We start from the raw sequence: 24651 nt of genomic DNA, 5'->3' as shown, positions 1-24651 counted from the left end.
CAGGCCCTGGCACAGGGTGCCCAGAGCAGCTGTGGCTGCCCCTGGATCCCTGGCAGTGCCCAAGGCCAGGCTGGACAGGGCTTGGAGCAGCCTGGGACAGTGGAAGGTGTCCCTGCCATGGCAGGGGTGGGAGTTGGTGATTTAAGGTCCCTTCCAACCCAAACCATTCTGAAATGCTACGACAACGAATGAACTGTAGCTTAGCACAGCTGTTAGCACCAGTGTGCCCGGGGAGCATGAAGGGGGCCAGGAAGGTCAATGGCACCTGGCTTGCTCCAGCACTGGTGTGGCAGCAGGACCAGGGCCGTGACCGTCCCCCTGTGCTGGGCTCGGGTGAAGCCACGCTTCGAATCCGGCATTCAGCTTTGGTACCCCACGACATAACAGACATTGAGGTGCTGGAGCCTGTCCGGGGAAGGGTCTGGAGCACGATTCCTACGAGATGCTTGGGGTTAGGCCCGGAGGAAAGGAGGTTTTTCAAACCACTAGCGCCTCGCTCTTGGCGCCGCTGGAGTTCCCCCGAGGGAGGGCGGTGCGGCCCCGGGGGGCGGAGGGCGGGGGGAGGCCCTGCCCCCGGGCCGCCCTGCCCGGCCCGGCCCGGCCCCGCCGCGCCGCTCCCGCCGCACTTTCGCGCCCCGCACGGTCCCGCCGGCGCGCAGCATGGCTCCCCCGGCGCCCGGGGCGCTGCCTCTCCTCCTGCTGCTGCACCTCGCCGCCTCATCCAAGCTCAACACCCCCAAGGTGCTGCTCCCTTTCACCCGCGGCACCCGCGTCAACTTCACGCTAGAGGCCAGCGAGGGTTGCTACCGATGGTGAGTGCAGGTGCCGCCGCCCTTTGTCCGCTTCTCCCCCCGCCGGCACCTGCGGCGGCTCCTCGGCCCGCGGCGGGGCCTGACGGCTCCCGGGGCAGCCGGGCCCTCTCTCACCGCTTTTACCTCGCTGCGGGTGGGTTTGGGCGGCCCAGCAGTGCGGGCGCAGACATGGTGATAATCCCTGAGGGGAAAGGTTGTTTATTTTGTGCAGCGGGGGTTAAACCCGCTGGAGGGGGGCAGTGTCTGCAGGCCGGGCCCTGAGCAGAGGGTCCCTGCTTGTAAAGGAAGCTTCCCGCCATGGCTCCGTGCCCGACATGTGCCTCACACCCCGTGTGCACCCACCCACACACCCCACACGTGTGCACCTGCTTCTCCTTGTACCCCACACCCCCCAAACACTCCTGTTGCTTCTCCACTTACCGTGCCCACTCTGCCTCCATACTCCTCATGTCCTCACCCTGCTGCCCTGCACTCCTGCAGTGCCACCCCACGCACACACACACATGGCTACAGTGCCGTGCCACCCCACACACACAGGGCCACAGTGCCACCCCCCACACACACAGGGCCACAGTGCCACCCCACATACACACACATGGCCACAGTGCCACCCCACATACACACACATGGCCTCAGTGCCACCCCCCACACACACAGGGCCACAGTGCCACCCCACATACACACACATGGCCACAGTGCCACCCCACGTACACACACATGGCCTCAGTGCCACCACACACACACATGGCCTCAGTGCCACCCCACGTACACACACATGGCCTCAGTGCCATCCCCCACACACACACATGGCCTCAGTGCCACCCCACGTACACACACATGGCCACAGTGCCACCCCACACACACATACATGGCCTCAGTGCCACCCCACACACACACACATGGCCACAGTGCCACCCCACACACACACACACAAGGCCACAGTGCCACCCCACACACATGGCCACAGTGCCACCCCACACACACACACAAGGCCACAGTGCCACCTCACACACACATACACGGCCTCAGTGCCACCCCACACACATGGCCACAGTGCCACCTCACACACACACACATGGCCACAGTGCCACCCCACACACACACACAAGGCCACAGTGCCACCCCACACACATGGCCTCAGTGCCACCCCACATACACACACAGGGCCACAGTGCCACCCCACACACATGGCCACAGTCCCACGTGTGCAGGGACAGCACCCAGAACTCTGCTGCTGGTGTGGAAATGCCCTTTTTCTTGCTCTAGTCGGTAATGAAGGTCCTGGCAGCCTTGAGCTCAGGGTGTGCACATAAATGAGTTGTAGCTAAGTCAGGAGCCTCTCAGTGCTGCTCTAAGTGTAGGTAACAGCACCCTTAAGACTTCACCTGGGACAGTGAAGTCGAGTTTTAAAAGTGAAAGCTTTCCCGGTTTTCTCAGTGTTGAGCACGTGGGATGTACTCCAGAAACTTCTGGCTGGGATCCCCCTTCCTGCCTCGCACAGGCGGCAGGGCTGGGCAGTGTTGAGCACAGAGGCTGAAAGCAAGTCCCTCAGCATGTGCAAATTTAGAAAGCTCACAGTAGTCTTCATGTTAAACAAATGTTGCCAACTCCTTGTCCTTTCTGTCGAGCTCCAGAATGGTAACTTAATCAGTAAGGAGCAGGAGGTACCCACCTGAAAAAGAAGCAGCAGTCCAGGTATGTTTAGGATGATACTTCCATATGTGCCAGATGGATGCGTGTAGCAGTTTTCAGTTTTGTGTTTGGCAGTTCCTGAAATACATCTTAAAGGGCTACATTTTCATTCTCTTCATTTCTTTGCTTGGTTGTTGTAGATTTCTTGTCTCTGGGCTGGGTACAAACCTTTGGTCTGTTACAATTTATATATTTGAGGGTGCTTATGCAGAAGAGCAGTAATTAATTTAATCCAGAAGTCAACTAAATGAAAGTTACTAGATAAACTGCTTGTAGTCATGTAATTTAATTTTTAATTTTTAGTGAAAATCTCACAACTGTGGGTTTTTTCTTTTTCCTTACTTGAATTTTTGAAGGCTGCTGAGTGCTGAGCCTTTAAAGGGGTTTGGTTTGTGAGGTAAAGTACATTGCATAAAGCTAAACCCCAAAACTCATCAAAGCACTAGTAAAATCTGGAAGTACAGGCTCCCTTTCCTGTTTGCCAGTGAGCTGTGAGGTGATGCTGGGTTGGCTGCAGCCATTCCTGCACATGCCAGGTGCTATGCCGCTGTCAGAAGCATGGAGATCTTTGCTAATCTCATTCTGAAATCTGCAGATGAAAAGATGTAAGATTGTTCTCCAGAGAAATGCCAGATTTGACTCACATTCATATCTCTAATGGAGGTGATTTTTGTGCACTTCAGAGCATGTTCTATTGGTGCTGTTTGCCAGTATGCAATGACTCATACCCCTCATGCAGACAGACCTCAACATCCTTTTCCATCCTCTCCCTCTGCCCTTCAGAGAGGAATTTTGGTTGAGAGTTAAGGAAATTACACCTGATTCACCTTGTGTGTGCTGTTATTTGCTGTGGCTTGTAAATGGGCATTTAAGGAAATTGCACCTGATTCACCTTGTGTGTGCTGTTATTTGCAGTGGCTTGTAAATGGGCATTTATTCACTTCTGCTTCGCAAGGCCTGGCAGGATGTGGGTTGTGAAACTCGAGGTGTGCTCAGCAAACCCTCTGGAGGAAGCAGGAGCTGTGTGTGTGTGCCTGAGCAGAGGCTGCACTTGCATCTGGGGCTCTCTCCCTCTGCATCCTTGTCCCACAGGCCTGGAACTGGGGGGGGTTAGGAAGAAATGTGTCTGCCCCTTGCTGGCAGGGTTCCTGTGCTTCCTGTCTCAAGGAGCTGCTACTGGACAGGGGCTGTTAAGCTGAGCAATTTAGCAAGTACCAAATGCAATGGCTTGGGAAGGAGTGACTCTTCCTCACATTTGAGAAATGATGGGTGTGTTTGTGTGCATGAAAACAAGGATTTGAATGGAAATGGTCAGATTCAGGCCCTCTGTGTCTGGAGAGGGGACTGGGGGTTTGTAATACGGGAGATTGTGGGGTTAGAGGTGGCCTATGAGGGCTGTTCTGGTTGTACAGCAGCGTCTGATAGCAAATGACACCTTTTGAAGGTCTGCATTACTCATCTCAAGCGTCCAGAATTCAGAGGCAAGTGTCCAATTTCCTGAAAGATCAGTCTGTAGCATGCTGTGACCTTTTTTTTTCCCCAGTTTCCCTTTCAGCCTTCAAGTTTACCTCTGAAAGTAGGATATTTTCAAAGTGATTTTAGTGGTGTCTGAGAATTCCACTGATTGAGAGGGAAAAGGTCAAATTGTATCATCATCCCAGCAGACTGGGAGTAGTGGTAAAGTTACAAGCATGGCTCTAAAGTATTTTCTGATTTTCAAGATGCTCATGCCTTCTGGAGTTTGGGTTGCCTTTATATTAAAATTATTTTTTGGGAATAGCTTTGTTTTCAAAGCACACACTGTTTCCATCTGTAAATATTGTATGTGGTGTTATTTTCAGGCATAAAATACAGTCTGTGCAGATATATTTAGCATTTATATTGCATCTGTATTTGTCTTTTAACTACCTTAATCCATAAATTACACCTGAAAGAATGAAAGCTTTCAGAAGCAGAATTTTCTCCTTGAAACCTGTCATACCATAATAACATTGTCAGGTGGAGGAGGGGAACACACACACAAAAAACCCATTTCCCCCCAAGGTACTCTCCATGGCTGGGTGTTTGTAGCAGAAATTATCTGCAGTGTACAAAATATGTTTACATATTTCATTATTCCATGGAGTGTAGAATTGAGATACATGGTGAGGGCTGGTGGAGTTGAAGAGGAGTTTATTGCCACCTTAATGAAAGGTTTGTGTGTGCTCCTGAAGCCCTCACTGAGGGTTTGTGTTGAGGTAGTTGCCATGGGAGAGGAGCTGGTGGCACAGTGGTAAAGGGAGAGATGCTGTGGCCGAGTGGTGTTGGAGCTGTGGGATGCACAGGTGTCCCAGAGAGCCCAAACCAACACAGTGCTGCTGCTGCAGTAGTTGGCTGGCAAAGCTCATTTTCTAGCTCCTTACCTTGTCGTGTTTCTGTTGTAAATTGATCTTACTTCTCCATGTGCTGGCTTGTGTGCTTTTAAAACCCTGTATCAGTAGTGTTGTTCACTGAGATCTGTTGCTTTGCTCTAGGACCAATAGTCTCATCCCTGGCAATCTGGGAGTTGTGTTGCTTTCTGGATCACCTGTTTTACCACGGGTCTAAAAAACCTGACTGACTCACTGAAAAATGTTTTGTGTGAGATACTGTTAACTTCCATATTGTGAAGTGGCATCTTAAATGTTTGTTATCCCCCTCTCTGCTTCTCACCTGCTCTGCATTTCCCTCTTGTAAGGCATTGCAGTGGCAGCAGGATGTTCTCCCTCTCCCTGACTCACCTGGCTGTGCTTTCCTATTGAAAGAATATCTCACACTGCAACACTTTCCCAGCAGAGCTTCAGGCTCTTGGAAGTGCCATCAGGAGCTCAGAATTGGTTTGAGGTGTGCTAGGTGGTAAAGTGAGAGGGGCTGTGCTGCTGTGGCTCAGGTGTGTGTGTTACCTGAGAGTGTTGGCTCAGAACCAGAGCAAGGGGTGTGGGTCTGTAGCAGAAGTGTTCTGACAGAGCCCAGGAGGCACAAGAAGTAACGTTGTTTCCCTTTGCTGATGTGTGAATATCAGTGCAAGTTTACTGTTGAAAAAAGCTTTTTCTCAGTCTGAGCATCACCTGTCTGTTAAGGCAGACAGAAGGATTAGGGACTTACTCATTTTGGCTAACATTTCATTGCTGAACACCCATGAAATAAATGGATTAGACTTTTGCTCCTTCTTTAGTCCCAAGAGTGATATATAATGTCCCTGGTGTATTGGTCAGTCCAATCTTCCCAAACTCTTGGAAACTTTACTACCCAGTTTCCCTCTGACTGCATACCGGCCCAAATGCCTGATAAAATTCTAAATGATCAGATCAACTGACAGTCGTGGTGCAGCTCCACAGAGGTGGATTTTTGCTGACTCAGCTGAGTTTAGTCTGAAGAGCTGGCAGAACAGTATAAAACACTGGAGCAATGAGAATCAGCGGAGACTTGCCAGGGAGTGAAACAGAAATAGGTGCCTCATCTTTGAACCAGCTGATAAATAAATGAAGTATAATCTGCTGAGGTATTGACACGTGGTGTTACAGACCAGTCAATGAAGAACACAGGCATGGCCTTGGGTAGATGTGTGGATACAATCTTGGCACGTGGCTGTGTCTGGGGCCCTGGAGGGGGATGGAAATGGGGAATGAAGCAGAAATTGACAAGAGGACTGGCAGCCTCTTTGCCGGTGCCATTCATTCCTCAGCAAGTAGGATTTTACTCTGAGGGAAATACAAACTGGGGAGTTCTGTGAGCTTTTTTTCCCTTCCCTCCTCGCTCTTCTTTCAAGTGCTTCCTCCCTGCCTTGCTGTTTCTTACAGACGCTGGCATGGGATCCAGAGCAACTGCCAGAAATGCTTCCCATTGCTGGCTTCTCAGGATCTAATTTTGCCTTCTGACAAGCCCAGCTCTCAATGTCACACACTGACGCGCTGCTGAAGAGCTGCTGTAGTTGGCAGGGGATATAAATTGCATTTTTTGTCACTTAAAGCTGAAGTTTCTTTTTCTTGCCCATCTAGGACCCTGTAGTGATCCCAGCGTAGTGCTGCTGTAATCCCCAGCCTGGCTGATTAATGCCTTTGCCCCTCTGTGCTTGGCCCTGCATCCAGGTAGCTGTACACAGAACGTGCTTCTGATATTGCTGAATGATAGAGGGGTCATCAGATACTTCCTGTGTTCTGCTGGAAAAAATATTACTTGTGCAGATTGTTCTTAAATATAAATCAATACGAAACCAAGCTTCAGAAAGGCCCACTTGAGTAAAATTTGTATTAGAAAAAAGACAGTCAGCTAATGTTCTGCCTCTTAAACTACTGCTAGAAGCCAAATAGTGTCTAATCTCAGTTTCTCTACTGCAGTGACTGGCTTTTAGCTGTAAAAGCTTGGAAGTTCCTTTAAAATTGGGGAGTGTATGTATGTTTACAGTTAAAATTTAATTTTTGTTGATCTTTGTTCCTCCCTTTTTCTAGTCTGAAAAGTATCCTGTAATTAGATTCCGTTTTACAACACTGCTATTAGTGCAAACCACAGTGGTTTTGTATTACAATTCATAGCCAGATATTAAAAGAACAAATACAAACCACAGTGAAACCCCTGTTGTGTTGTAAACACAATCAATACCAGACTGCAAGAATGCAAAATCCTCAAATTAATAACAAAAAATCTAATGGTAGAGAGTATTAAGCAGTGTAAAGAGCTAAATAAAAGTCAATTTCCTACATATAATACTTATTTAAAAATACCTGCATGCAGACTAAGTCAAATGCACATGCTCAGCTTCAAAAGCCAACCAGGCAAGTACAGGAAAAGCCTTACTTGTTGTGAATGCTAATATTGTTTAAAGAAACTTGTCAGTGTTGGAAAACTCTTTCATGGTTGCCTGAGAACAACAGAACAACAGGAAAATAACTAATTGCTCACTTTTAATCTCTAAAATATATTTTAATTTTTTAGAGTAAAGCTGTGTGCTACTAATACAGAAAATCGTGTTATTTTAGAAACAGTGTAAAACCTACTATAAAAAATATGCACATATTTGTGTACATTGTTTAGGTATATAGACTAGATAGAAACAAACAATTTTCAAGTTTAAGCTTTTAATTGGTGTTTAAATTGCCCATTGCATACTGCTGTGGGCTGTTTTTTCCTTGATCAGATAAAGTCCTTTGGAATTCTGGGTCAGCAGTTGGTATTGTCGTTTCAAAATCCTCTAAAACTACTCCTTATGCAAGCAAAATACTGTCGGGAGCTTAAGGTTTGAAATGGGATTTGCAGTTTTATTGCAGTGGCTACAGCAGAGGTCCATGCTCACCTGGGCTGCAGCTGTTAACTCTCAGATAATTGAGTGTGGTGTGATGTGTTGTTTTTCAATAGATAGGATTTTAGTTAAGGAGAAATTCAGTTTTTCACTGGTGGGGATTTGTTGGTTGTGCTGGCAAGAGGAGGAGGTGAAACCTCTATCTGGGGATTCAGGCACACATGACATTGCTGTTTGTTTGGAGCTCCCATCCTGCTCCTTGCTGGTTAGAGAATTTTCCCCACACATCCCAGGTAGGCGTTTTTGTACATCTTCTAGAAAACAACTCCAAACCCATCCAGCTTCCCCGTCTTTACTGGGGAGATCCAGTGCCTGGTTTAGATTGCATTTACCAGATAGCCCAGCGTTTTCATCAGAGCTGCTGTCATCATCCGGAGAAGCGGTTCCCGAGCAGCTTTGTCACCCATCAGTGCTTGCTTTCATTGTTTTAATCCTTCAAAGGGCCCTTGTGAGCGATCCCGGGCACACAGCGGGGGCTGTTCCCTCCCTGCCCGCTCTGCTCTGGCCGGGGAGCAGCAGCTGGGACCGGCTCGGGCACAGGGCCGAAGGTCCGGAGGGATTTGCGAGGGTTTTGGCTGCTGGAACTTTTCACTGCAGTTACTCCTCAGATGTGTATTGCTGCCAGCTCAGATTTTCTTTCAAGGGGCTTGGTTTTTAATAACTCTTCAACTTTTGTTGTTGTTTTATCTTGATGGTTTTGGCGCACTGGAAGGGAGAGCTGGGCTCCACTAAGTAATGCCCTGGCCTGCTCCATGGGCTTAGGGGAAGGTTGTTTGATTCCGTGGTGGGGAGAATGCTGAGCTTGCCTGCCCTGCCTCTGGCCTGGGCTTTCCGTGTCCTCAGCCCACGCTTGCCGTGGCTGGGGTCCTCGAGGAGCTGCTGCCGTGCAGCTCTTCCCAGAGGCAGCTGCTGAGCACGCAGCACGTCCCAGGTGGATCGCTGGGGCGGTGTGAGGGCAGAGCTGTGCCGGAGTGCTGACAGTCCCCACCCGCAGGTCCTCCACGCGGCCGGAGGTGGCGAGCATCGAGCCGCTGGGGCCGGCCGGCGTCCGCTGCTCGCAGAGAGCGCTGGTCCAGGCGCGCTCCTCGCAGCCCACGCGCCTCACCACCATCATCTCTGCCGAGGACACACGTGAGTCTGAGCAAACTGCTGCCTCTCTGGGCATCCTGCCGTCCGCAGGGAACAAAGCTGAGATCTAGGGGTGCACAGGCACGTTTCAGTTCCTGTGCACAGTCATTTTAGACTTCCCATGGGTGTGGGTTTTAACTTCTGTTTGCCTCAGAGAAGTGTTAATGATTTTAATGATACACCCAGGAAAAAGGTAATTCTTAAAACGCCTGACCCCCAAAATCCACAAATCGAGGGAGTGACTGAACTATAAAAAAGTGTTTAATAAAAATGACTAACACAAATTTATTCGAAAAAGGTGGAAGTTGCTTTTGTGTCTGTCATGCAATATACCTGGTTAGCTTTTATGGTGACAGAGAGGCACAACCAGATGTCCAATTCAATGCTGTGCAGTCACTAACTGAAGGAGTTTGTGGGCATTTATTTTCTGTGGGTAAAAGCCATTAATTTCTGTGGGCCATGAGAGCACTGTAGCAGCTCTGCATAAGCACTCCCAGACAACTCCTGCTGTACCTGTCAGTGTAGATGGAGATCAGAGTTTCTGCAGTCCAGTGAGGAAGGGAACTGTTTCTCTTGCTTTCTGGGCCACTGTTTGACCACGAGTTTCTTCATGGAGGTCATGACCAAGTTTCAGTTCCTTCAGTGTCAGTGTCTTGTGTCACTGGCTAAATTTGAGGTGCATCTTGACTTCTTGTTGTTCTTGATGAGCACATGCAGTGTTGTGCTTTCTTGTGCTCTTTCTGATGTCTCTTCAAGTGACTGGACAAGTGATTCGCTGTGATGCCATCGTTGATTTAATTCATGGCATCCAAATTGTGTCCACAACGAGAGAGCTCTACCTTGAGGATTCACCACTGGAGCTCAAAATTCATGCTTTGGATTCAGAAGGTAAGAGATCTGCTTGTAGGAAATTAAATATATATTAAAAGTTCTAGCTGTCTGATAGATGCCCTAGCTTTATTTGTCACACTGTTGATTGTTTGAAGCCAAGTGGAGAATTTGAAGGAGTTTCTCTGGGTAATATATTGTGAAGTTGTCTGTTCTTTTTTCTTTTTTTTCCTTCGAGCTGAGGTAGTCTAAAGAATTTTGCAAAAGATGTTTTTGTGAACAGTCAGGTATCTAACAGGAGGTTCAGAGGTAATGTTTGAGACCAATCACCTATTGCTCAATCTGTTTAATTACTACACAAACACTCACTTTTGGGACACGCCATTTAGGCTCATAAGAGTCAGTGCATTTGTGAATGCATTGTTATTTAATAGGAGCAGAAAACTTCTGCTTTTTGTAGTCTGTAGCATCAGAAAAAGAGCCATGATCTGCTAAGAATTCCATGCTTTCAAAAATCAAGTTTTGTGCACACATAGCACTCCAAGCAAGGGATTTTTAGGACAATTACTGAAGGGAAATAATGTGTCAAGCTGCTATAAAAGGTGGAATTAATTGTTTTGGTTACTGTACCCATCCCACCTGTGTTTGTAAACCATGAATGCCAGGTGAAGTATGGTGATATGTTAATAATGAAAAATAAATTTGTTTTTATCCTATGTGTAGTGCAGAATTCGTGGCTTGGTGTTGTGCAAACTCCAGGGTGCTTCATGGTTCTTCTTGTAGGGATAAAATAGAGCAATTTCCCAGGGAAGTAAATCATGGTTTATGTTCCAGGAAGACTCTATGCTTGTTCTCTGTTTTTGTTTTAATCTGGTTGTTTGATTTGTAGGAAATACTTTCAGCACTCTGGCAGGGTTGGTGTTTGACTGGACAGTGGTGAAGGACCCAGAGGCTGGTGGCTTCTCAGACTCCCACAACGCTCTACGGTAAAGTCATTTCCTTTGGTCTCAAAGGTTGGTTCAGTCTGATGCGTAAAAAATACTTCCCCACATCTAGGCAGTTTATTGAACTGATGCCTAAAATTATATTATGAGGGTCAGCTGTTTCAGGTTGGGTTTTTTTAACCTACTCGACAGCCTGGGCACTTTGTTCTCTGTTTAGTTTAACTGACAGTGTTAGTGAGCAGTTCTGGTAGCCCTGATGCAATAGTTAGAAATAAACAGATGTGGTTGTTGATCGTGCTGGAACATCCCATGCAAAAAGATTTATCAGTAAGATTGTTATCTCAGGATTTCAGCAGAGTTTTATTTTTAGCTTTTAAAGGAATAAAAGTCCCCCTCCATTTCAGAAAGGAGCTCTCCAAACATTAAGAGTTTCAGGTGTCAGTGGACACTTAGTTCTGGTGTTGAAATAGGATTCCTTGTGGGGAAGCCAGTTCTCCTACAGAGCACAATGGTTAACAGCCAACTTCCATCCTCAAACTCAATCTCCAAATACACTGCAAGTGGAGTGGGGGGAGCCAGCAAGACTTTGCCCCTGGGCAAGCACAAACTGATTTTGCAGCCTTAGAGAAGCAGCATTGGCTGGGGAAAGCCTGCTAAGCCCATAATACACCTGAAGCTGCAGGTACAAGTGAGAGCCAGAATGAATTGCTTAGTAGGACTGGATATCCCAAGTCCTGGTACATATGGAGATTTTCTTTCAGTATAAGTATTTGCTGATGTGATTTTAACCAAACTAATATTGATATATCCTCTACTGTTAGCCTAACTATGATAGCATTAAAATGTTCTACAAGTGGTACAGCTTTGCGAAATAAATCATAAATTGTCATGAAAATGTTAATATCCATGACTGTTCTCCATATGGCTCTACTGGTTTTACTTTTTACTCTGAAAGTGCACATGAAGCCAAGCAGATCATGTGCATATGGAAGGTGACACTCTGCTCCTTTTTCCAAAATTTCCTGTCATTTGCCCATTCGTGGGAAATTCCTTCCCTCTCTTCTGTTCCTTTTCACTGAAATTTCTAACAGTTACTACAAGTTTTCTGCTTGTAGATGATTTTCATAGTCATTTATAAAATACATCCTGGTTTCTTGAGGGAGGTCAGAGTTATGTTCTGGGTTTGCTTTTATAAACATGAGCTTTGGGTCTTGCACATCAGTTCTTCTACAACATAGAGAGTTTTTGCAGTCTCACCTACTGAACAAACTGGAGGGGTCATTGTAGACAACATATGCAGTCTTCTGATAGCTCACAAGCAAGCTTCAGACAAACTTACCTGTCACAGAAATTAGTTGCAGATACCTCAAAGAATGAGTAAAATTTGGATATCTGGTCCCAGGCAAACATCTTAAATTGGCTTAAAATTAGAAGTGGCTGGGAGTAGATGCTGGTGGTGTTTCTCTGTGGGTTTACAAAGGTTGTTTAACAATTTTCTGTTCACTTTGTGATTCACCTTTCAGTATACTCAAGTTCTTAGAATCCACTTACATCCCACCTTCTTATATATTGGAAATGGAAAAAGTTGCCAAGCAAGGAGATACCATTCTGGTGTCTGGAATGAAAACAGGGAGTTCTAAATTAAAGGCAAGACTTCAGGAAAGCATCTACAAGGTAAGATTTCTGAATGTCAGGGGGGAAGATGGATTTCTGAATGTCTGAATGAGCATCTGTCTCAAATTTTTCTGTGTTCTCCAAAATGATTTTCATACAGACATGATTTTTTTCTTGATTCTTGCACTGTGTGCACAGAGCAGATCTCTGTACCAGTCACTGTCCCTTGCATTGCCCTGTTGTGACAAAAGTCAAGATGAAACTAAAAAGCCAATTGCAGCAAATAATGTTTTTCACTTCCAGATTCTAAGTTCCTGCTGCATGGTCTGCTTCAAACAAATGTGCTGCTTTTAATGTGGTTACTTTTCTTTCCCCCTCCATCAACAGGATGTACAGCCTGCGGAAGTCAGATTGCTTATTTTGGAAAATATTCTTTTAAATCCAGCATATGACATTTATCTTCTGGTAGGAACATCAATTCAGTACAGAGTTCAGAAACTGAGGCAAGGGAAGATCACAGGTTTGTTCTGTTCTCATTTGTTTTTATTTTTTAATGCTTAGTGTGAATTTTTAACTGCTGAGAAATTTTTAATTGTGTTTAAACTGCTTTGTTAATGTTTAATACTGTTTTCCTAAGGCACACAGTGATACAGCTGCTTAGTTCTTTCAGTCAAAAAAAATTGTGACTGTTAAGAATATACTCTTGCAGATTTGTCAAGGATGTAGAGACAAGGGTAACTTAAAATAGGAGCTAACATTGTCATTTTAGATGTTGACAGTCACTAAGGAACTGACTGACTTTCTTACTTAAATCAAATTTAGATTAGTAACTTTTCTAACAGGAAATGTTTTATTGGCAAATGGATTTTCTCCACAAAGTGAAGCCTTTATAAATGTGGGTTAGCTGGCTTTATGCCCATTTCAAAATGCAGTGCCTTGAGTTTTCTCTCCTCTCTCCTTTTTTCCCTTTTTTTTTTCTTTTGAAGCTGGAAATCAGTTAAATGTTAGGTCTAAATACTGAGAAGATGTTAGTTGAGAATTGCAGTTTCACAGATATTAAATTTGCCAAGAAGCTTGTTTTGTGTGTCTGTGTTGATGTGATGACAGAAGTGCTATTTTTACAAGACATTGAAAATATTGATTTAATATGTGCACTAGGCATCAATAAAAAATAATCAGCAATAATTAGCAGCAGCTAAACACTGCCACACCTGCTTTTATTGTTTCCTGTGTTTTGTTTCACCTCCAGAAATAGCCATGCCATCAGACCAATACGAGCTGCAGCTCCAGAACAACATCCTCCATCCCAAGGGAGATCCCTCCTGGCCAGTTGCCAAGCTGGACCAGGCAACATCCACTGTGACTGCGTTGCAGCAGGGCCAAACCAACATCATCCTGGTGCACAAGAGTATCCTTCCTCAGGAATGCTTCTCCAGCCACCACTCTGTGGCAGGAGACAAGCTTTCCATCCTTGGCAATGCAGAAAGATCAAGTTTTCCTCATTTGTACCTTTCCTCATTGAGAGTCTGGAAATCAGGAGCCATGGAAAGCAGCACTGCTGTGAATTCAGTCTCAGCAGAGCTGTCTGATGCCTTGGAATGTTTTAACAAATTAGGTTGGCAAAAGATCACTTAAATCGTGTCTGTTCCCCTCAGTCACTGTAGGAATGTATGGGGCTTTATTTAATTTTTATATTTCAATCATTATATTCCCTAGTGAGATCTCTCCAAAGAGCTCACTGCCTTGCAGTGGAGTGGGGATAATGTTTATTTGCAGTGTACACTTAGTTTTACAATAGCCCAAGAGCCATGAGGGGTCCCAGGAGGATGCTGATCCTGTGCAGAAGCTGTGTGTTCCTTGACTGAGCCCGCAGGTATCCGCATGCAGGGCGTGTCCAGGCTGCCCAACAGCACTGTCTGTGTGGTACCTCCTGCATATTTGGGTTGGTATTGCTGCACTCTTCCTGACTGCTTAATGCAATTTCTGGCCTTGTTGCTGATTTTCATGCTGTAGCTCCACGCTTCCGTTCAGTGTTAGTTTTAACAGAAAAGTAATTTTATTCATAAAAGTAGCTCAATGTGAAATAGGTTTGATGTACTTTCTTTTATCTCTGTAGTCAGTGGTTTAAAATAATGAATGTTCATCTGCAGAGTGTGGGCACCAGAAGCAAAATGCTTTTCTCCATTAGAAAAAGAGGCTGTTGGTTTGTGCTGTTCAATATTTCCTGTTTTGCAGGATTTACAGTTCATCCAGGTGACAGATGGGTCCTGGAAACGGGCAGACTTTATGAAATTACAGTTGACGTGTATGATAAATCAAGCAATAAGGTGTATTTATCTGATGTGAGTTGAAATGCTTAGATACTTTTCAGTGACTGTCTCCAAGATCCCAACTTGCTTGAAATTGAGTGGTTTCTTATTTACATTGAAAGAGGACAGTGCAAAGCTTGTTGTTTCTTGCCTTTTCTTTTTTTCCATTTGTTTTGTTGTTGTTACTTTTTGAAAATAAAGCACACTGGATGATTAATGTGAATTTATTGGAACCTTAAGTGATATAGAAAAAAAATGGAAGTTGGACAAAATCTTTCAGGTTGGATGGGGCTTGGAGCAACGTAAATCACCCAGTGCCACCCGTGCCATGGGCAGAGACACCTCCCACTGTCCCAGGCTGCTCCCAGCCCTGTCCAGCCTGGCCTTGGGCACTGCCAGGGATCCAGGGCCAGCCACAGCTGCTCTGGGCACCTGTGCCAGGGCCTGCCCACCCTCACAGGGAAGAGCTACTTCCTAAATTCTATATACTAGGTCGCAAATATACATAGTTCTTAAAAAACTGCAGAAGAAATGAAATTTAAATAGTTCAGTTGAAACAAGAAAAAATTTATTAAATTATTTCTTTTCAGAGTATTGGAGCTAGGAGAATATTATTTTATTCGCCCACAATTGCTTTTTGGGATACAGATCTGAGTTTGAGCTAGAGCTCAGCAGTGTGCTGTTGAGGCAATATATTAATGTGTTCTTTTGTGTTGAAGGAGGAAAAAATTAGAAGAATATGGAAAATATTAATTATTTAGTGGTATAAATATGGGCACTTTCATGTTAAATTACATGTTGCTGATAGTTTAAGAAAAAACTTTCTGTGGAGTTAATGTTATGTCTAAAGGTAAAATCTTACTGAAAGACTGAAACTTCCATAGGGAGAGTTCTGATCAGTTCCAGCAGCGTGTCTTTGAGCTGTATTATTAAACAGTGGTTTGCTCCCTGACCCGTTGTGTGTTCAGGGTTTTCTGGCCTCCATTGATGTCAGTTACCTGTGGCAATTTCTGTCTCGTGTTTTGGTTTTAGAATATCCGAATTACTACAGAGCTGTCCAAAGAACACTTTGAGGTGCTGCAGTCCTCTCTGAATGGCTCCTATCATTATGTGATGGCTGTGAAGGCAGGGCAGACCACGATTGATGCTGCACTGACATCAGTAGTTGATCAGGTGTGTCTTTGTGAAAACTCCTCTGCTTCACTGGTAGGCCTAAAAATAATTGAGCTGTGCAGTAGTGACTTCCTAGCAAAAGGAAACCTAAGAATTACATGGGGCTGAGCTGTCTTTGTTTGAACAGATTAAGAACCAAATTCTAAAATCCTTTCTTCATGGAAACTGTCAATTGAGTCAACGGAGGATTTGCTTAAATTAAAGACTGTGGGATTTTGCTCCCGAGCATGTGGCAAACTCCTGTTAAGGCAGTGGTGCACAGCACTGATTTCTTTTCTCGTGGCAGATCCTTGTGCTGGGCAAGGGGCCTCTCACAGGCTGAGGGAATTTTACACTTTATTGTGGTAGGATCATCACTCATACCCTGACCTTGTTCTGCAGTCAGTTACATTGGGGAAGTTTGCTATCAATTGGTAAGTGACCTTAAACTCTGGAATGACAATCTGCCAAATGTATCAGCCTGCACATTTCTCCAAATTAATATTCATTAACTTTCTGCTGGTTGGACAGGCTGCTGAATGTATGGCTAACTAGGGCACGTGGTGTGGAAGTGAGTTGCTTTTGCTTGAAAATTCAACACTTCAACCCATTTGCTGTGAAATCATTTTAGTGATTCCTTGAGCAGGATTTAGTAGGTCCTTCAGTGTGATAAGCCACGGTCATTTTCTGTGTCAGAGATGTTCTCTTCAGTGGAAAGGCATCCCCTGAGAGCTGTTTTTGCCTCAGAATTGCAATACCAGGATGTTGTGCCAGAGAGTCGTGGCACTGCAGTGACAGCAGAGCTGTGAAGGCCAGTGTTTGGGGGGGCTGAGCAATGGCTCTTTCAGGCTGAATTTTGTGCACAGTGGGATGAGCAAAGAGTAAATATAGGTGTGGAGCCTCCAGATTGGCTCTCCAAATGAGGTCTCAAAATAGGAGCAGTAAAAGAGTATATTTCTTCTTGCCTTTTAAATTAATGTGGGCACCTGGATCTTTATAGCAATAGTACTCATTTAATCCAGTGGCACACCTTGCTGCCAGGAGCTGTTTGCTCACTAGGAACTCCTGTTCATAAGTGGTCCTAAATAGTTTTCCTTCCTCTCTGAGGTGTTTTCAAAGACTTGTCTATACCTAAGGACTAAACATTAACTCTCGGAAGCTCTCTGGTGCCATTTATAACACTGTGCTTTTGCACTTTGCAGGATGGAGGTGTTCATACCTTACCAGTTCCAGTGCAAAACCAGCAGGATGTGGAGATCTATGTTCCAATATCTCTTGTACCCAGCATTCTGATGTTTCCTTGGCAGCCAAAAGCAGGAGTCTACCAGTACACCATCCAGGTATGCCAAAGAAATACCCAGCTGCAGGGAGTGTAGCTCAGGCAGGCACACTGGGGCGTGGCACCACTGAGCTAGGATTGACTTTGGATACTTTGGTCATGGTGGCATCCAAAATGTAACCTGAAGGAACTTCATGGGACATTAGTTACAGGAATTTATTGTAAATGCAGGGCTACCGACGAAAGAAGGAATGATGAGGAGGACTCTATCTTATTAGAAAGTTAATTTATTACTTTATACTATATTATATTAAATTACTTTATACTATATTATATTATAGAATACTATACTGTACTAAAGAATACAGAAAAGATACTTACTGAATGTTAAAAAGATAATAATGAAAACTCATGACTCTTTCCAGACTCCTGATACAACTTGGCCCTAATTTGGCCAATGAGTTACAACAGCTCACACTGGAGTTTAATCAAGCAATCACCTTGAGTAAACAATCTCTAAACACATTCTACATGAACACAATGCAGGAAGAAACAAATAAAATAAGAATTGTTTTTCTTTTCTCTGAAGCCTCTTGCTGCCTTTCAGCTTCCCAAGAAAAAAATTCTTAGCAAAAGAATCACATTTTAAAAATGTGAATACCCTAGGAATTAATATACAGTTCAAAAAAAGCACCAAGAAACCAACAAACATAAAAAACTCCACTGACTTCCACCTCTTGTCTTCCCTTCCTCTGTCCCTCATGCATGCACCACACACCTGTGCCTGGAATGGTTTGGAATTCCAGGAGCATCCTATATCCAAAGATCCACAGCAATCATTAGAGGCTGCCCTTTGCTGGCAAGGATGGGAAATATGAATGGGAGTGTGAAGTGACTGCAAAAAGGGCATGGCAAGATTAATTAGCAGCACTCTTCCAGCTTTGGACATCAGTATTCCTCACTGGCCACACACCTCGTGCTCCTAATACAAAGTTCCAGGGAGGCAAAGGCCACAGCTCATTTACAGAAGGGATGATTTCCATGTTTACTAGGTGTGTCTTTGCTCCCAAGCTGTCAGTTATTCCTTATGCTTCATGAGGCAAATGGTTTTTGTTCCAGTATCCTGTATCTCCAGTCTAAGTAGGGAAGAGAAAGTTGTGCTTTCTCAGCCCAGACTCCTATCCCAGGCCAGTGATACCCAGACCCTGCACTCAGGTGTTGGATGCACACCTCCTGCCTCTCTCTTTTAGCATAAGGTGGTGCTCAGTTTTGGATTTGTGTTAAGTAAACCATATCCAAATAGGCAGCAGGATGCTTGATGCCAGGCTCTTCTCCCAGGTAACAAGGGACAGGATGAGAGGAAACAGCCTCATGTTTAGATTGGATGTTAGACAAAATTTTTTCACAGGAAGAGTTGTCAAACACTGGCACGGGCTGCCCAGGGCAGTGGTGGAGTCACCATCCTTGGAAGGGCTCAAAAATCGTGGAGTGTGGCACATGAGGATGTGGTTCAGTGGTGGACTTGAAAATCTCAGAGTTCTTTTCCAGCTTTATTGATTCAGTGATTCCATGGAGAGAATCAGTCTCACGGGATTAAACTGCATTCTCCGGTGGAAATCTAAGGCCAGCTCCATTGAGTTAAGCCCTGCATTTCTACTTATGTGTTCTGTGGGATTAGTTTGCTTTCCTTCATGCTATTCCTGACCACACCAGCAGAGTGTGGTAAAAATGCTTAGTACTAAATCTGCATTTTCAGTACTTCATAATTCTGCTGGAGTTTTCCCAGTGAGGAAAAGGTAATGTGGTTTTGTTTCCTTCCTCTCTCACAGTTCTATTCTCACCTTATCTTGCATAGATAATGAAGTGTTTCACTAGAGAACATTCCTTCATGGTACTGCAATAATTGTTTCACTGTTCTTACTTTACTCTGATCTTTTTCTATAAAAACATAGAAACTTTTTTCTCCCAAGATATAAATTTTTCTGAAACTGCGACCTTTCTTCTGGTCTCTCCATCCCACAATACCACTGGTCAGCAGCATTGACACAGCTCAACTGTTCCTGCCTCTCCATCAGAGTTTGCCTCCCGCTCCATAGCCTCAGTCAGGATATTTCAAATGGGTGAATAAACTTTTTCTGAAAATAAATGGAAAGGGATTTTTAGATCTAGCCAAATTCTGTTTATAGCTGAAGTAACTCTCTCCAGATGGTATCAGAATGCCTGGCAGGCTTTCCTTTGGCAGCTGTCTGGTTTGTTGGGGGTTGCATTGTTCCTATTTGTGCTAATGACGTGGTTTCTGTTGCCTTCCTTCAGTGCACGCACGAGAGGTGCGGTGCCAGCTGTGTGAGGCTGAGCACGTGGAGGTTCCTGGGGAGGGCATTGCTCACAGTAGCTGTGGAGCTCCCTGCCAGGCTCTGGGTAGTGATGAGGCTGCAGGGGAAGCAGCTTTACCCTTCCTCTCCTCAGTGCAGACTGACTGCCAGTGCAGACTGACTGCCAGAGAGGGAAAATGTAGTGAGGGGTCTGGAGTTTATGGCAGGGACCTGAGACTTCATACAGTTATTAAGAATTGGGTATTTCTGTTTTATGTTTTCTGCTCGTCTCCCTCTTTCAACTAAAATACCTTTACAAATGTGCTGAGCTCTTGGATTCTTTGAGCTTTTCTCACCACATCCCAAGCATCTCCTGTAACACACCACTACCTATTTATTAGTTTGTCTGTGTCCTTCTGTAATCAGGTTGTGCACGTGCTCAGAGGAAGGAAGAAGGGAAATTACCCTCCTCTTCATTTTCTTTTTGTTCTCTTTCCCTGGTAAAAATTACTAGCTAAGTTCCTGCATAATTTAGATTTGTTTGTTTTCCACACTGTCCCTCTAGACAAGATTTATCACTTTGTTAAATTTTAATTATGAAATAGGTTAAAGGAAATACTGAGGAAGTTAAAGAAATTAAAACAATATACATTAAAAATAGCTCTAGTGTTCACCTGTGTTTTACTCTGATGGAACTTTTGTCATTTGTTTTGGCATGTGAAAGAAGCTGAAATTAAAAGGATTGAAGGGTAGAAATCTTCTCATGTCTCTCTTGCTTATTGAGTTCTGAGATGTCATTTTATTTGTATGTCCTGCTCTCAGTGCATTCCTGGTTTTCATGCAGAATATCCAAAGCTGTGGAATATGAGAGCCATGTACTTGATTAAATGTTTGAAAGATTTTTCCCTCTGTATTTCAGGCTCAGGGTGGAAGTGGTAACTTCAGCTGGTCCTCTTCTAACCCTGCAGTAGGGACAGTGACAGTGAAAGGAGTGATGACCACGGGGAGTGAGGCTGGGCTCAGCATTATTCAGGCACTGGATGTGCGGAATCCACTGCATTATGGAGAAATGAAGGTAAGAGATTTATTGTTCAGTGATTGGTTTTGAATATGGCTTTTGGGAGCAGCAAAGGCACTGAGAATACCATAGGCATTCCCCTTCCACTTCCTGCCCTGTGGCAGGTTAAGGGATTAGTTTCAGTTTGTGCTTCAGGGAATCCAGCACTGTCTAGTGCATTAACTTGACTCCCATTTTTGCCCCTTCCTGATTTCCTTGGCAAGTCTTTTTCCCTGTTGGAAGTTTTAAGTGCAAGAAGGAAATGGTAATTGACTCCAGGCCTGGCCATCTAAGCAGACAAGCCAAACTAAAAATTCATTCTGTAGGGTGATAGGTGGGTGTTCTCCCTTGATACCAAAGGGTGACAGTTGTTATCAGGATGTGCAAGGAAATTTCTGTCTGGAGAAGCAACTGAAGTGAGCACAGTGCTGCAGACTGACTGCAGATACCTGAGCTGGCCAAGTGAAAACAGTATTTTAGGAAAACTAGGAGAAAATGGCAATGAAAAATATATCTCCCAAGAGGAATATTGTGGTGTCTTTGCAGACCATCCCCTGTTCTTAGGTCATGGTGGTCACTGTGTGGTGTGGAGTGAGGAGAATGCAGGAACAGTACATATGGTGGCCCCAAAGAGAGGGGTTTAATTAATTAAAACCTGTTCAGAATTTAGCTTACGCACTCACTCTGAAATAATTCTCTGAACAACCCAGGATGCTGCTTTTTAGCAGTGCAGCAGTTACCAGCTGGAGACACAGGAATGAAGATTTTTTTCAGCTAAAACTTCTTATCCTCAAACATAAGTCAAAGCCTGAAGATAGAAAGAAACCTTCTGTCCATGTGAGCTTTCAGAGCAGTGTGTTGCACAATCTGAATAGGTTATTTTTGAATGCCTTTATTCCTGTGTTAGAAGCTGCTTTCTTTGTGGAACAGCTCTTCAGAGTTCTGTTTACTGACCTCAGTGAACAAGTTTTTAGTAGTAGTAGTAGTTTTAGGAGTAGTTAATCCACACAGATTACAGCTTTAACTCCGTCCCATATGGTTTGGTATCCTGAAACCAGTTGCAGAAGATTAAGTAGTTAAAGATACTGCAAATAAAAGCTTTGATCACAGTGATTGCTATGAATTCTGTGGATTCTTTAATGGATGCTAAACCTCTCCCAGCTGGTGATGGTACCTCCTGGAAGATAGCACACGGCTTAGTCCACAGTACAAAGTCTGTAAAGCAGAAGAGTTACAGGAGCAGCAGTAGAAGGGAGCTCACCAAGCTGCTGTGGGAGCAGAGCACTGACCCAGCCCTGTCCTTGCAGGTGTACGTGAGCGAGCCCAGCGCCATGGAGTTCGCTCCCTGCCAGGTGGAGGCACACGTGGGGCAGGTGCTGGAGCTGCCCCTGAGGATCAGTGGCCGGACCAGCGTGGACAGGGGGGAGCTGCTCCCCCTGAGTGACTGCTCACAGCTGGAACTGGCAGTGGACCTGGAGAACCCCAGCGTGTTCAGCCCACTTGAAGGTGCTTTAACTCCCTCCTTGGGCTGGAAGTTAAATTGGTGACAGGTCACAGCTCTCCCAAGTCACCAAGTCACACTTCTCCCTTAAATCACTGATTCATAGCTCTGTACAGTATCCCCACAGAGGATTTTGAGGGTGTATTTGCTTTTTTATGCAGAATGGTTTGAGTTGGAGAGAGCTTAAAAGCTCATCCAATCCCACCCCCTGCAATGGGCAAGGACACCTTTCATCTGTCCCAGGCTGCTCCAAGCCCTGTCCAGCCTGGCCTTGGGCACTTCCAGGGATCCAGGGACAGCCACAGTTTCTCTGGGCACCCCGTGCCAGAAGCCTACCACCCTCTCAGCCGAGACTTCTTTCCCAGTATCCCATCTAGACCTTCTCTCTTTCAGTTTGATGCCATTCTCCCTTGTCCTGTCCCTATATGTCCTTGTAAAAAGTTCTCTCCATCTTTCTAGTAGGCTTCCTTCAAACAGCCATGTTGAATTTGATGAACATGCCTGGGCATTTCTTTCCAAATAAGCTCTTGTATATTTTTAATTTATCTGACAGGAAGACTTAAGCCAACTGCTGATTTTTGCAGTGGAGTGAGAGTGAAGGCTGAATCTCAGGGGTACACCAGGCTGGTGGTTGTGTACACCCACGGGCACGTGCGCCTCAGTGCCAGCATCACCATCGCCGCCTATCTCCCACTGAGAGTGAGTCTGCTTCCTGTACTCCTGGGGAGATCCAGGGTCCAGCACTGGAACACCTTTACATGACAGGGAACTGCTTGTGTAAGGAAAAACCGAGGTGGGTGGGTTTACATTCCACCACTGGCTGGTTCAGTGAAGAAAATGTGAAAGAAGCTGAGTCTGGGATCAATAGATGGAAATACAGAAGGGGCTGCTTTGTTACCTCATCTGCAGAGCCTAGCACTGACTGCAGGCTGAAGTCTGAGTATTTCACTGTAGCTTTCCCTCAATATGGAAAAAATGTTAGTGCAAATCCTACAGGTTTGTCGTTATTATGATGTAATATGATGTTGTGAAACACAAACTGGAAATGGTTTTTGTGTACTAAATGTCAGGTTAATTGCTGTGGTGGTGAACAGCCCAGGCTGTCCCAGGGATGCACATCAGTGCAGAATTTGTTAGATAGATTTGAAGTAAAACTTGTGTAGGAGAATAACCCAGGGATGCACATCAGTGCAGAATTTGTTAAGATAGATTTGAAGTAAAACTTGTGTAGGAGAATAACTGCATACACAGAACTGTTCTGGAGAGAGCACTGTCAAGTGAAAGTACAATTTGACATAATTTCATTCATTTTAAATACTTATTTAAAAGTGTAGCAGAATACTATCTCTCTGTGCTCAGAAGAATATATTAAGGGTCTCCCTTTTGCTGTAATTCTTCACGAGAGAGATGTGATTAGAATGCAGCTAAAACTTGTCTTTGGATCCGTGGCTTCCTTTGAATCTAATCCAGCTGGACAGAATCCTTGTGGATTTTGGTGCAGCTCTGTTTTTCACTAAGTGTGCTGACAAGCTACTGCATGGGAGAAATCACAGCCTTATCCAAGTATAGCTGTTCCATTCAGAAGGAGGTTTATTTTGCAGAGCACAACCAAATGGTGTAAATAGATTATTAATTTTTAATTAATTAATTTATTTATTACAGTCTATCGATCCACCATCTGTCGCTTTAGTGACTCTGGGTTCCTCTAAGGATATGTTGTTTGAAGGAGGACCAAGGCCGTGGGTCCAAGAACCTTCCAAGTTCTTCAGGAATGTTGCTGCTGAGGATGCAGAAAGCATTGCCCTGTCTTTACTTGAACCTCCCACACCTCGAAACAGCAACCAGCACTGGGTTAGGGTGCTGTGCAGGAGCCTGGGAGAGCAGGTGAGTGCCAGAAGGGCTTGCTGTGCCCTCCATCAGGCACTGAGAACTGGCTCCAGACAGATTTATGGTGCCATATGCCTGTTAGGTTGCTAGATGCTTTTATAATGAGCCAGTAAAGAACTTGGGTAAGTACATTGTTTATGCATTATGATGCAGATTTTAGAGGGAGCATTTCACAACATTATGTTCAAAAGTGGTTTATGATGGGTTTATTGCAGTATAAACCCAAGTTGTGGAAGCCTTATGTTGTGGGATGCATTGAACATCCTGATGAGTGCAGGTTCAGTTTGCATGAACAGGATCAGAGCAGAAGGTTACTGAGCAGGCTGATTCCTCTGTCTGACCTGCTCCTCTTAACTGTGTTACCTCCCAGTGTAATTCTGTTTATTCTAACAAATGTCAGCCACAGGAATTGACTGCTCTGCTCTCTGTGCAGCCTTGGTGAGTGTGGCCATGCTCATTCTCCAATTGATTTTGTTCTCACCAACATACAGAAGTGATTTCTCCTGCTGTACTCACCCTCCTCAGCCCATGAAGTTTTTAGCTTCAATGTAATGTTTTCCTCCTGCAATTCTGCAAGGCCTAAGCATTTTGGTTGGGCTGCCAAGTTCCACTGATTTCCTCAGTGGACACATAGCAAAGTGGAGCTATTTCTGTAAGTGCAGATTCAGAAGGAACAGGCCTTGGTGTTGATGTGCAGGTCTGTGCAAGGCTGGCTGTCCCCAGCACGTCACACCTGCGTGGCTCTGCCAGCACCAGTGCATGGGGGATGGGGCAGGTGCCCAGAGCTGCCTCAGCCTTCTCAGGTTTTGTATCCACTTCACT

The 24651-nt window shown here is 45.0% G+C and overlaps 1 protein-coding gene across 1 annotated transcript in view; it reads left to right on the top strand.

Moving 5' to 3' along the window:
- The first annotated feature begins 637 nt into the window (after window positions 1-637).
- Window positions 638-24651, top strand: part of NUP210 (nucleoporin 210) — a 49628-nt gene continuing 25614 nt past the window's right edge. Inside the window, exons 1-15 of the mRNA XM_030956655.1 lie at window positions 638-812; window positions 8813-8949; window positions 9703-9834; window positions 10664-10760; window positions 12242-12392; window positions 12720-12852; window positions 13582-13740; window positions 14206-14274; window positions 14568-14674; window positions 15674-15814; window positions 16996-17133; window positions 20304-20459; window positions 21749-21947; window positions 22496-22641; window positions 23605-23826. Of these exons, the coding sequence (XP_030812515.1) occupies window positions 661-812; window positions 8813-8949; window positions 9703-9834; window positions 10664-10760; window positions 12242-12392; window positions 12720-12852; window positions 13582-13740; window positions 14206-14274; window positions 14568-14674; window positions 15674-15814; window positions 16996-17133; window positions 20304-20459; window positions 21749-21947; window positions 22496-22641; window positions 23605-23826 (2139 nt within the window). The 5' untranslated portion in view covers window positions 638-660. The remainder of the gene's footprint in view (window positions 813-8812; window positions 8950-9702; window positions 9835-10663; window positions 10761-12241; window positions 12393-12719; window positions 12853-13581; window positions 13741-14205; window positions 14275-14567; window positions 14675-15673; window positions 15815-16995; window positions 17134-20303; window positions 20460-21748; window positions 21948-22495; window positions 22642-23604; window positions 23827-24651) is intronic.

This window comes from Camarhynchus parvulus, chromosome 12 (assembly GCF_901933205.1).
Source record: "Camarhynchus parvulus chromosome 12, STF_HiC, whole genome shotgun sequence".
In the NCBI taxonomy this organism is placed as follows: domain Eukaryota; kingdom Metazoa; phylum Chordata; class Aves; order Passeriformes; family Thraupidae; genus Camarhynchus; species Camarhynchus parvulus.
The sequence above is the reverse complement of the archived record's forward strand: the minus strand, read 5'-3'. Positions and strand labels throughout refer to the sequence as shown.